Here is a 13,725-nt window from a genome sequence, read left to right as displayed (position 1 = left end):
GCTGCATCGGAGGGGGGGGCGTGGCCTGATATGCAAAGGAGTTCCTGCTAGAAAAAAGCCCTGCTTATAAGTTTAAGTGTATGTTAGTAGAGCTCTTGTTAACTGACAGCCTATGAGTCTTGATATAGATTTATGATGCAGAAATAAGATGATTTAACTTTTTCCCCTTTCCTGTCCCTTCTTCTCTTTTCTACCTCCCCCCCTATTTACAAACTGAATTGCGTTCTAAACCACTGCCTACCAGCTCTGTGTAGCCCCACTCACTGTACCCGATTCCTCGTCTGAAGGAAGTGTACGTGCACACCCAAAAGCTTACGTTCTGAACACAACCGTGTCGGTCTTCAAGGTGCCACTGGACTCCTACTTTGTTCTACTGCTTCAGACCAACACGGCTGCCCACCTGGATGAATAAAATGTACTGAAAGAAAAGAAACCCTGCCGCACAGGAAGACTTGATGGTTCAGAAAGTCTTTGTGGAACTCCCCCAGGCTGCATGAAGAAGATGAAGAAGATATTGGATTTATATCCCGCCCTCCACTCCGAAGAGTCTCAGAGCGGCTCACAATCTCCTTTCTCTTCCTCTCCCCCCCACAACAGACACCCTGTGAGGTAGATGAAGATATTGGATTTATATCCCGCCCTCCACTCCGAAGAGTCTCAGAGCGGCTCACAATCTCCTTTCCCTTCCTCCCCCACAACAGACACCCTGTGAGGTAGAAGAAGATATTGGATTTATATCCTGCCCTCCACTCCGAAGAGTCTCAGAGCGGCTCACAATCTCCTTTATCTTCCTCCCCCACAACAGACACCCCATGAGGTGGGTGGGGATGAGAGGGCTCTCACAGCAGCTGCCCTTTCAAGGAGAACTCCTGCCGGAGCTATGGCTGACCCAAGGCCAACACCCTGCACAAGGCAGGAAACTCACAAACACCTCCCCCTAAATTCATTGCTGTCAGATGGATCTTCATTGCTGTCAGATGGCCATCCAGCCTGTTTCAAAACCTCCAAGGAAGGAGAGCCCACCACCTCCTGAGGAAGCCTGTTCCACTGAGGAACCACTCTAATGGTCAGGAAGTTCTTCCTAATGTTGAGTTGGAAACTCTTTTGATTTAATTTCAACCCACTGGTTCTGGGGCCACAGAAAACAATTCCACACCATCCACAAATATGACAGCCCTTCAAATACTTGAAGAGGGTGATCCTATCACCTCTCAACCATCTCCTCTCCAGGCTAAACATCCCTAGCTCTTTCAACCTTTCCTCATAGGACTTGGGTCTCCAGACCCCTCACCAACTTCATTGCCTGGTCCCATCTACTGTCTAAAAATGCTCGGTGGGCATCAGAAAAGGGCGTTAGGCACCATCTCAGGGAGCCCTAACGTAATGCTTGTTAAGAACATAAAAGCCATGCTGGATCAGGCCAATGGCCCATCCAGTCCAACACTGTGTCACACAGTGGCCAAAAAAACCCAGGTGCCATTAGGAGGTCCATCAGTGGGGCCAGGATACAAGAAGCCCTCCCACTGTGCCCCCCCAAGCACCAAGAATACAGAGCATATCACTGCCCCAGACAGAGAGTTCCAATGATATGCTGTGGCTAATAGCCACTGATTGCCCTCTGCTCCATATGCTTATCCAATCCCCTCTTGAAGCTGTCTATACTTGTAGCCGCTGCCACCTCCTGTGGCGGTGAATTCCACGTGTTAATCACCCTTTGGGGGTGAAGGAGTACTTCCTTTTATCTGTTCTAACGCTACTGGATCAGCAATTTCACTGAATGTCCACGAGTTCTCGTATTGTGAGAAAAGTACTTCTTTCCCTTCCTTCTCCATCCCGTACATAATCTTGTAAACTTCAATCACATTATCCCCGTTTTTCTTCTCTTGCTGCTTCCTTTTATACTTTTTCTGAATATACATCGCATAGGCCCTTGAATACGGTCATCAAGAGAGAAACACTGTGGTGGGCGGATTAGGTGACTGTTTTACTTCATACTGTCAGTGCCTGTAAACCGCAGCGCGCAGCTCAGAGTGGGAACAAAAGATCATTCCTTTTAAATGCACGTTTATGTCAGACACCCCTTGCAGTCATTCGCTTTCAGACATAAAAACATTCAAATCCCCCGCCCAACCCCATCCAACCCCATGCTACATTCCCTTAATATCTGTCCCTGCCGTCCCCTCCCAAGGTCTGAGGGATCTTCAATAAAGAGGTGCAAAACAGCGGCTGCAGAGAGGGGGAGAATAAATTCTGGATATCTGACCAATAAAATAACTGGGGAGGGGTGGGGGGATTACAGTTGTGTATCACCAAAAGTGCCCCCCCCCAGCACTTAAACCAGGGGTGGGGGACCTTTCTTCTGCGAAGGGTCATTTGGGTATTTATAGCATCATTTGCGGGCCATACAAAATCATCAACTTAAAAAACAGTGCTCCGCCGAGGGAGAATGATTCTGGCCTGGAAAATTAATGCAGATAATTGTTTTTCTATTTGAAGTCACGTGGGGAGAGCCTAATTCAGCACAAGAACACACACACTGGCCTGCCGCCTTAACCAGCCTAGGTCCTGACATATTAGATCACATCCCCTAATATTAGCATACTAGGTCACACACTCATTAGCATATTAGGCCACACCGTCTGGGATAAACATGTGCAAATTGAATTGGTGGTAGCTGCTCCCACCCCCCCACCCCTGTCAGCCCTCCCTCCCTCCCTTCAGCTGCTCCCAGCAGACCTTTCAAGGCACCCACATACCCCAGCAGAAGTCCTTCACAATGCCCATGAGAGGGAGGGGGGCTTGGCCCAGTAATCCCCAAGGGCCAGACCAAGTGATCTCGAGGGCCACAAACAGCCCTCGGGCCTGATGTTCCCCACCCCTGACTTAAACTATAGGTTCCCGCAGAAAGAAAACGACTCACTGTGAATTTAGGGGGAGGTATTTGTGAATTCCCTGCATTGTGCAGGGGGCTGGACTAGATGACCCTGGAGGTCCCTACCAACTCTGTCTCTAGGCCATTCTATGTTTCTAGGACATATTTAATATCTACCACCCATTCAGAACATAAGAGAAGCCATGTTGGATCAGGCCAATGGCCCATCCAGTCCAACACTCTGTGTCACATAAGGACATAAGAGAAGCCATGTTGGATCAGGCCAATGGCCCATCCAGTCCAACACTCTGTGTCACATAAGAACATAAGAGGAGCCATGTTGGATCAGGCCAATGGCCCATCCAGTCCAACACTCTGGGTCACATAAGAACATAAGAGAAGCCATGTTGGATCAGGCCAATGGCCCATCCAGTCCAACACTCTGTGTCACATAAGGACATAAGAGAAGCCATGTTGGATCAGGCCAATGGCCCATCCAGTCCAACACTCTGTATCACACAGTGGCCAAAAAACCCCAAGTGCCATCAGGAGGTCCAGCAGTGGGGCCAGGACACTAGAAGCCCTCCCACTGAGCCCCCTCAAGCATCAAGAATACAGAGCATCATTTGCCCCAGGCAGAGAGATCCAACAATATGCTGTGGCTAACAGCCACTGATGGACCTCTGCTCCATATTTTTATCCAATCCCCTCTTGAAGCTGGCTATGCCTGTAGCTGCCGCCACCTCCTGTGGCAGTGAATTCCATGTGTTGATCACCCTTTGGGTGAAGAAGGACTTCCTTTTATCAGTTCTGACGCGACTACTCAGCAATTTCATTGAGTTCTTGTACTGTGAGAAAGGGAGAAAAGGACTTCTTTCTCTTCCTTCTCTATCCCACGCATAATCTTGTAAACCTCGATCATGTCATCCCTCAGTCGACATTTCTCCAAGCTAAAGAGCCCCAAGCGTTTCAACCTCTCTTCATAGGGAAAGTATTCCAACCCTTTAATTGTTCCAGTTGCCCTTTTCTGCACTTTTCCCAATGCTATAATATCCTTTTTGAGGTGTGGTGACCAGAATTGTACACAGTACTCCAAATGAGGCCGCACCATCGATTTATACAGGGGCATTATGATACTGGGGCATTCCTTTTGACGGGGGCATGCCAGAACCTGGGAATCTCCCATTTAACTACTTCAAACTTACCTCCACTAAGGAGCTTCATCACTAACCAAAGTTCATCTTTCACTACAAACGACGTATAATAAGATACGATGTTCGGATGATGGCACTGACTCATTGCTTGGATTTCTTTCTAGAGAGAGAAGAAGGGAGAGAAAACATTAAACTGTGCTGTGATTATTACAGTGCTAACAAGAGCAGCGCGCTTGGTAACGTTAACACCTATCAGCTGAGATTCAGAGTATAAGGTGAGATATATATCCAATGTCATCATCACCTTCCTCCTCCTCCTCCTCCACTTGCAGCCGCTGGAATGGCCTTGGGTGAGCTATAGTTCTTGCAGAGTTGTCCTTGAAAGGGCAGCTTCTGGGAGAGCTCTCTCAGCCCACCCACCTCACTGGGTGTCTGTGGGGGGGGGGGGGGCGTAAAGGAGATTGTGACTGCTCCGAGACTCAGATTCCGAGTATAGGGCGGGATATAAATCCAATATCTTCTTCTACGAAAGGAAGTACCATCTTGCACCTCTTTATTAACTTTATGAGGAAAACAATGCAAGGCCTCGCTTGCCTGAATAAGCCTTTGAAGTTTTTAGAATGCTGCTGATTTTGGAAATGTCTGATAGCACCGCAGCCTCCAGGTGGGACCTGGGGATCCTCCGGAACTACAGCTCATCTCCAGATTACAGACATCAATTTCCCTGGATAAAACTGATGCTCTGGAGGGAGGAGTCTATGGAGGGGTGTCGAATCTGTTATGAGGCTCAGATCGGACATAAAAGAGAGCTTGTTGGGCCAGGCCGTATCTGGTTGGGCCGAGCCAAGTCAGGCCGGGCCATGTGTGTACCTATTTAAGATTAGGTAGCAGAGATATAAACTTTATAAAGGACACAAACACAAATATATATTTTCAAAACACTTAAAACGTTAGCACTCATTGATCTTAAAGGTGCTTTCTTTGTATTCCTCCCATGGGATTCAGGGAACTGGGCAAAGGAAGCTCTGGCTCTTTCCCTCCTTCCCCAGGGACTGGGTGGGGGAGGAGCCTCAGCCAACAGAAGGAAGAGAGGCTTAGTTCAGTAGCCCTGCTGTGCGACAGCAAGGCAAGCTATTTCTCAACAAGGGAGGAGCCTCAGCCAATGGAGAAAATAGGGGTTTTGTTCTGTCACTCCTGTGCAATTGACAAGCCTTGCAAAGCAAGCTGTGATGCAGAAGGAAGCAAGAGAGAGGGAGGAGGAAGCAGATGACAGCCAGTTGCTCGGGGGCCTGATAGGAGCTCTCCGGGGGCCTGATTCAGCACCCAAACTGCATGTTTGACACCTCTGGTCTATGGTATTGTATCCCACCGATGTCCCTTTTCTCCGCAGGCTCCATCTCTACATCTCCAAGAGTTTTCCAACTCGGATCCGGCAACCCTACCCATTCCCCCCTCCCCTGCAGGTGGCCACGGAGAACCTGACAACCCTAAAGGAGGGGTTTTCATCTACTGCTTCATACCAGGACTTTCTTGTTTATATATTTGTTCCTGAGAGCTGCCTTGAACTTAAGACAATAGGGGGGGATATAAATAAACTGGCATGATTATCTCTGATTTCCAGAAGTCAGGCTGGGTTGACCAGGGAGAGCAGAAAGAGAATACAGGCCTTGATGATGTGCTTATGCAAAAAAAGAAAGAAACAGAAATGTATCTATTAGTAAACACTTAGCAATTAGTTCAAGGTTGACTCCATGATGGGGGAAGAGAGGAGAAAAAGCTCTAAAATGGGAGTGCTGGGATATGGATTATTGATGAGGACGGCTCAGACTTCCATTATTCCTTCAGCGCCACAATGGAGTTTTGAGGGCGAAGGCAAAGCCCCTTCGGAGTGCTGGAGCCTCCAGATTTCTGAGTTCTCCATAAGGAGAGACGTTATCATTACAGTTCAAAGCTCAACAGAGTCAAATCAGGATGGAGGACAGATGGGTTCAGAAGCCCAGCCAGCCATGACTCTGGGCAGCTCTGGGCCGGTTGTCTTCTTACACCCCCAACGACAGAACTGGTGTGAGGGTTAAAGAAGAAGAGATTGAATTTATACCCCACCCTTCACTTGGAGACTCAGAGTAGCTTATAAATTGCCTTCACCTTGAATCACAGAGTTGGAAGGGACCTCCAGGGTCATCTAGTTCAACCCCCTGCACAATGCAGGAAACTCAGAAATGCCGCCCCCTAAATTCATAGGATCCGCATTGCTATCAGATGGCCATCTAGCCTCTGTTTCAAAACCTCCAAGGAAGGAGAGCCCACCACCTCCCAAGGAAGCCTGCTCCACTGAGGAACTGCTCTAACGGTCAGGAAGTTCTTCCTAATGTTGAGCCTGAAACTCTTCTGATTTAATTTCAACCCAATGGTTCTGGTCCCACTTTCTGGGGCCACAGAAAACAATTTCACACCATCCTCTATATGATAGCCCTTCAAGACCTTGAAGATGGTGATCCTATCACCTCTCACCCGCCTTCTCTCCAGGCTAAACATCCCCAGCTCCTTCAACCTTTCTTCATAGGACTTGGTCTCCAGACCCCTCATCATCTTCGTCGCCCTCCTCTGAACCCGTTCCAGCTCGTCTATATCCTTCTTAAAATGTGGTGCCCAAAACTGAACACAATACTCTAGGTGACGTCTTACCAGGTGAGGTCTCTCCCCCATAAATTTATCTAATCCCCTTCTAAAGCGGTTTATTCTTGTGGCCACCATGACATTCTCTGGCAACGAATTTCACATTTTAATTATTCTCTGTGTAAAGTCCAGTCCACAGAAGTTAAGCCAGTCTCCGCCCCTTTAAGAGGATGGTCTTCTCCTGCCCTTGGAATGAAATCAGAGCAAGGGGACTGTTCCACAGAGCTGGACCACCACTGAAAAAGCCCTGCTCCTGCATCAGCCTGGGAAGCTTTCTTAAAACAATCACAGGCAGAGTAAGACATCGGATGATTATGGGATGGTGACCTCAATCCAAGGAACAGTTTGAGTAGACTCCAAGTCAGATGACAATTGACTTGCTTTGGTTTTTTCTTCCGTAGATTCAACACAGGACGTGTAAAAGATATACTTGGGATTCAGTCAACTGCAAGAGCCCCGTGGCGCAGAGTGGTAAAGCTGCAGTACTGCAGTCTGAGCTCTCTGCTCACGACCTGAGTTCGATCCCCGGTGGAAGCTGGGTTTTCAGGTAGCCGGCTCGAGGTTGACTCAGCCTTCCATCCTTCCGAGGCCAGCCAACTGAGTACCCAGCTTGCTGGGGGGAAAGGGTAGATGACTGGGGAAGGTAATGGCAAACCACCCCGTTAAAAAGTTTGCCGCGAAAACATCGTGACGCAACGTCATCCCAGAATTGGAAATGACTGGTGCTTGCACAGGGAACAACCTTTACCTTTTACAGTCATTTGCAGCTTAACTTGATTGACTGGTGGGGCTGCAAATGAAAATAACACTTATTTTGTTTCTGAGGATATATTTTTGGTCCTGGCAGGTTACTACGACGGGGAGATGCATATTAAAACTGTGCCTTCTTACAACAACAAGGAGCTTTTGGTCATTAAATCAATTCCTTTCCTTTCTCAAATGGACTTAACCAGATAACTTAAAAACCCTTATTATAAAGCAAAAATAAAGCAATTTTTTCAAAAAAACAAACACAGGTGATTAAACTCCTTAAATGCGCAAAAACAAACAAAAAACCTTCAAAGTATAATCTCCAACAAGCAAGAAGCTATAAAGAAAATCCAAAATCTTTAGGCCAGTCCTTAAAACCCACTGCTGGCATTCAAGTTGAACTTTACCAATCCGGCAAAAATGAGTCCAGTCTACATAAAGCTAAGCTAAAATAAAAACCTGCTTGTCTTTAAGGTGTCACAAAACTCTCCTGGTTGTTCTTACATAGCAACTTCCATTATTGGCATTACAAAACTGTTAGTGTAGAAAAGGGTAGGATAAACGAAAATGCAGAAATAAAACACAGATATGTATAAAAAAATATACATTCCATCTTTCAGTTCCATTCTTTAAAAGTTATGAATTAAATCATTATAAAATAGCTTAGTTTACCACAGCACTACATATGGTTGTTCTTGCCGCAATCAATTTGACACAGCTATTCACCTCCAATTTAGACAATTTCCGCCACTGCTGTTCCAAACAGTTATCTTGTTTAAAACTCAGCCTGCGCTGTAAGAAGCAATTATGTTAAAGAATAATGAACCACCACACAGGGCTGTTTAGAAATTAACTAGAGGGCAGAGCAGGCCTTAAATCTAACCTTCTGGTCCAGGCAAGCCTCCGGATTTAATTGCAGCGGCTGGTACGTGGTTTAACCTGTTGCCAACCGCCAGGGGCCAACTGGAGATCTCCTGCTATTACAGTTGATCTAGAGTAGCAGTCCCCAACCTTTTTGCGACACAGCAAAACCTCTGTTTTCTCCATTGGCTGAGGCTCCTCCCCCTCCTGGTCCCCTGAGGAAGGAAGGAAAGAGCCAGAGCTTCCTTTGCCCAGTTCCCTAAATCCCATGGGAGAGATACAAAGAAAGCATCTTTAAGACCAACAAGTGCTAATGTTTTAAGCGTTTTAATTTTTTAAAAAAAATATTTTTCTGTGTTCTGTATAAAATTTATATCCATGCTACCTAATCTTAAATAGGTACACGCATGGCCCGGCCCAACAAGGTCTCATTTATGTCAGATCCGGTCCTCATAACAAATGAGTTCGACACCCCTGATCTAAAGGAAAACACAACACTGAGAAATTCCTGCCTTCGGCAAGCAGCATGGCATAATGCTTAGAGCAGGGCTGTCAAACATGCAGTCCGGGGGCCCAATCAGGCCCTCGGAGGGCTCCTATCAGGCCCCTAAGCAATTGGCTGTCACCTGCTTCCTTCTCCCTCTCTCTTGCTTCCTTCTGCATAACAGCCTGCATCGCAAGGCTTGCTCAATCACACAGGAGCTACAGAGCAAAACCTCTATTTTCTCCATTGGCTGAGGAAGAAAGGGGGAGGAGGCAGAGCTTGTTTTTCCAGGCTCTCTCAATAGAACAGCAGAGCTACTGAGCCAAGCCTCTCTTCCTTCTGTTGGCTGAGGCTCCTCCCCGCCTCCCCCCGCCCAGGTCCCTGGGGAAGGAAGGAAACAGCCAGAGCTTCTTTTGCCCAGTTTCCTGGATCCCATGGGAGAGATACAAAGAAAGCACCTTTAAGACCAACAAGTGCTAACATTTTAAGCACGTTTTAAGTTTTTTAAAAAATATATATCTAATTGTGTTTGTCTGTGTCCTTTATAAAGTTTATGTCTCTGATATCTAATCTTAAATAGGTATGCACATGACCCGGCCCAGCCCAACCTGGCCCGACCCGACAAGGTCTCATTTATGTCAGATCCGGCCCTCATAATAAATGAGTTCGACACCCCTGGCTTAGAGTGTCTATTATCTGGGAAACCCAGGTTTGAATCTCTGCTTGTGCCACCAAAGCTCGCTAGGTGCCCTTTGGCCAGTCACATGCTACCATTCTAACCTACCCGACATTGAAATGAAGGAAAGAATGCTGTAAGCCGCTCTGAGTCCCCACTGGGCATAAATGATTTAGATAACAATTAAAATTCTGCACAGTCAGGAAAGGGAGTTTAATGGCACGGCTGGAAAAAGAAGTCCACCTGGGGGGGACCGATGAGAAGTATGTGTCTATCTACTCTGGGACTCACCCACATGACAATTTCCATATGTTAATCTTCAGGTCGGTCGGATCCTCACCTCCTACCCCACCCCTCCCGCATTCTATTCTCTATTCCCATCAACCCCCACCCATCAAGGGGGAACAGCTTTTTGATGTTGCATTAAAGCCAGGATTCTGTTACCTAGAGACTGAATGGAATGTCTGTTGCAAACCAAGGAGTGGGGGGCTTGGGTTCTCCCCGTCGTCAGCGGGGTTGTAGGGGCAACTGCTCTCCGTGTGCCAAAGAGCTTGCCCGAGTTGCGGGGTTGGCACCGATCCAGTCCTCAGTTGCTTTCCATTCTTTGTTCCTGCCAAGTTGACTCGTTCCATTTCTTTCTCTTTTTTTAACATTAAAGCTAGTTTCTAAAAGAGATCAATAGCTCTAGAAGCTATTGAAGACATCTTGGAAGATTTCTAAAGATGTGTTAACATGCATGTTTGTGTGTTACTAAGAGCCCTGTCGCGCAGAGTGTTAAAGCTGCAGTACCGCAGTCCTAAGTTCTGCTTAAGTTACAACCTGAGTTTGAAACCTGAAGGAAGCTGGGTTTTCAAGTAGCCGGCTTGAGGTTGACTCAGCCTTCCATCCTTCTGAGGTCGGTAGAATGAGTATTCAACTTGCTGGGGGGGGGGGGAAGTGTAGATGACTGGGGAAGGCAATGGCAAACCACCCCGTAAAAAGTCTGCCATGAAAACGTTGTGAAAGCAACGTCACCCCAGAGTAGGGAATAACTGGTGCTTGCACAGGGGACCTTTCCTTGTGTGTTACAGTAGGTACTGTTTAAGATCTGTTTAGAAGAGGCACTGTCTCCCACGTGTGATACGTGCCACCTTAGAAGAGGCCTTTCCCTTTTTAGTAGCTTGTGATTCTGGGGGTTGTAAGTTACAAAAAAAAAATTTTTTGAAAAACTGGAAGCTGCTGTCCAATAAATCACAGACATCTTGACCGATTTTGCACTAGGCTTGTTCTGCGAGGAGAGCCCTTTTGCTCCTGGGGCTTCTCTCCATTTTCACACAAGTTGTCCCGGAGCTGCGAGTTGGCGCGCTGCTATTCCACAGCAAGCGAGATCCTCTGACAAGCGGTTTCTGCTTGCTGCAGAAAAGCGGCGCACCAACTAGCTCAGGGGTACTAACTAGCTCAGTGGAATACTGTGTGCAATTCTGGTCACCGCACCTCAAAAAGGATATTATAGCACTGGAAAAAATGCAGAAAAGGGCAATTAGAATGATTAAAGGTTTGGAACACTTTCGGTTAAAACGCTCGGGGCTCTTTAGCTTGGAGAAACATCAACTGCAGGGTGACATGAGAGAGGTTTACAAGATTATGCATGGGATGGAGAAAGTAGAGAAAGAAGTCCTTTTCTCCCTTTCTCACAATACAAGAACTCGTGGGCATTCAATGAAATTGCTGAGCAGTCAGGTTAAAACAGATAAAAGGAGGTACTTCTTCACCTAAAGGGTGATTAACAGTGGAATTCACTGCCGCAGGAGGTGGCGGCGGCTACAAGCATAGCCAGCTTCAAGAGGGGGTTAGATAAAAATATGGAGCAGAGGTCCATCAGTGGCTATTAGCCACAGTGTGTGTGTGTGTGTGTGTATAAATTTTTGGCCACTGTGTGATACAAAGTGTTGGACTGGATGGGCCATTGGCCTGATCCAACATGGCTTCTCTTATGTTCTTATGTGACACAGAGTGTTGGACTGGACGGGCCATTGGCCTGATCCAACATGGCTTCTCTTATGTTCTTATGTGACACAGTGTTGGACTGGAGGGGCCACTGGCCTGATCCAACATGGCTTCTCTTATGTTCTTATTGGCCTGATCCAACATGGCTTCTCTTATGTTCTTATGTGACTCATAGTGTTGGACTGGATGGGCCATTGGCCTGATCCAACATGGCTTCTCTTATGTTCTTATGTGACACAGAGTGTTGGACTGGAGGGGCCACTGGCCTGGTCCAACATGGCTTCTCTTATGTTCTTATTGGCCTGATCCAACATGGCTTCTCTTATGTTCTTATGTGACTCATAGTGTTGGACTGGATGGGCCATTGGCCTGATCCAACATGGCTTCTCTTATGTTCTTATGTGACACAGAGTGTTGGACTGGAGGGGCCACTGGCCTGATCCAACATGGCTTCTCTTATGTTCTTATTGGCCTGATCCAACATGGCTTCTCTTATGTTCTTATGTGACTCATAGTGTTGGACTGGATGGGCCATTGGCCTGATCCAACATGGCTTCTCTTATGTTCTTATGTGACACAGAGTGTTGGACTGGAGGGGCCACTGGCCTGATCCAACATGGCTTCTCTTATGTTCTTAGGGGTGTCAAACATGTGGCCCTGGGGCTGAATCAGGCCTGCGGTGGGCTCCTGTCACGCCCCCGAACAACTGGCTCTTGTCTGCTTCCTTCTCTGTCTCTCTTGCTTCCTTCTGCATCTCAACTTGCTTCGCCAGGCTTGCTCAATCGCACAAGAGCTATAGAGCAAAACCTCGATTTTCTCCATTGGCTGAGGCTCCTCCCCTTCCTTGTCCCCTGGGGAAAGAGCCAGGAGCCTCAGCCAATGGAGAAAATCGAGGGAATAGAAATATTCTAAAATAAATAAATAGAAATATACTAAAAAAATAAAGATAACTGGAGAGGTTGTGGACTGGATCCAGGGCCTTCTGGGTGCAAAGCGGCACTACCGCTGAGCCAGCAATTCAGATAAAGAAGGTACCTTGCGTGCCCAACAGGCCTCATGGGGGTCAAAAGAGCTACTTCTCTCCCTTTCTCACAATACGAGAACTCGTGGCCACTCAATGGAATTGCTGAGCAGTTGGGTTAGAACGGATAAAAAGGAAGTACTTCTTCATCCAAAGTGATCAATATGTGGAATTCACTGCCACAGGAGGTGGTGGAGGCTACAAGCACAGATAGCTTCAAGAGGGGATTGGATCAACATCTGGAGCAGAGGTACATCAGTGGCTATTAGCCACAGAGTATTGCTGGACCTCTCTGTCTGGGGCAGTGATGCTCTGTAATTCTTGGAGCTTGGAGGGGGCACAGTGGGAGGGCTTCTAGTGTCCTGGCCCCACTGGTGGACCTCCTGATGGCACTTGGTTTTTTTGATCCAACATGGCTTCTCTTATGTTCTTATGTATCAGAAGGAGGCATGGGCAAAAGGGAGAGGAACCCTGCCTCCCTCTCCCAAAATACTAGAACTCGAGGGCATCCGATGAAGCCAATGGCCACTAGATTCAGGACACACAAAGGAAATACTACTTTACACAGAGAGTGATGAAAATGTGGACTTTGCTCACAGAGGATTTAGAGATGGCCATAGGAATAAACAGCTTTAAAAAGAGATTAGGTAGATTCAGAAAGGATAAATCCATCAGTAGCTACTTGCCATGGTGGCTGAGGGGAACCTCCATATTCAGGAGGCAACATCAGAGGAAGGCCTCAGCCTCTATGCCCTGCTTCTGGCCTTCCAGAGGAATGGGTTGGACGCTGTGTGAGACAGGAGGCTGGACTAGATAGTCTATTGATCTGCTATAACAGGGCTCTTCTGATGCTGTTATCAGGGGAAGGCCTCGGTCTCCTAGTGGTGGGGAAAACTGGCTGGCCACTGTGTGAAACAGGACACTGGGCTAGATGGACCTTCACTGGTCTGATCCAGCAGGGCTCTTCTGATGTTCTGGTCAGAGAAAGGCCTCAGCCTCTCTGCTCTATTGTTGGCCTTCCAGAGGAACTGGCTGGCCACTGTGTGAAACAGGACACTCGACTAGATGGACCTTCACTGGTCTGATCCAGCAGGGCTCTTCTGATGTTCTGGCCAGGGGAAGACCTCAGCCTCTCTGCTCTGTTGTTGATCTTCCAGAGGAACTGGCTGGCCGCTGTGTGAGACAGAATGTTGGACTAGATGGACTATAGTCGGGGGCCTGTCTATCTACAAGACCACCTTTCTC

The 13,725-nt window shown here is 47.4% G+C and overlaps 1 protein-coding gene across 1 annotated transcript in view; it reads right to left on the bottom strand.

Moving 5' to 3' along the window:
* The window catches only part of OXSR1 (oxidative stress responsive kinase 1), a 177,522-nt gene that overhangs the window by 111,150 nt on the left and 52,647 nt on the right, over window positions 1-13,725 (bottom strand). The window contains exon 4 of the mRNA XM_060248292.1: window positions 4,078-4,186. Coding sequence (XP_060104275.1) covers window positions 4,078-4,186 — 109 coding nt within the window. The remainder of the gene's footprint in view (window positions 1-4,077; window positions 4,187-13,725) is intronic.

Source organism: Heteronotia binoei, chromosome 10 (genome assembly GCF_032191835.1).
Source record: "Heteronotia binoei isolate CCM8104 ecotype False Entrance Well chromosome 10, APGP_CSIRO_Hbin_v1, whole genome shotgun sequence".
Lineage (NCBI taxonomy): Eukaryota > Metazoa > Chordata > Lepidosauria > Squamata > Gekkonidae > Heteronotia > Heteronotia binoei.
The sequence above is the reverse complement of the archived record's forward strand: the minus strand, read 5'-3'. Positions and strand labels throughout refer to the sequence as shown.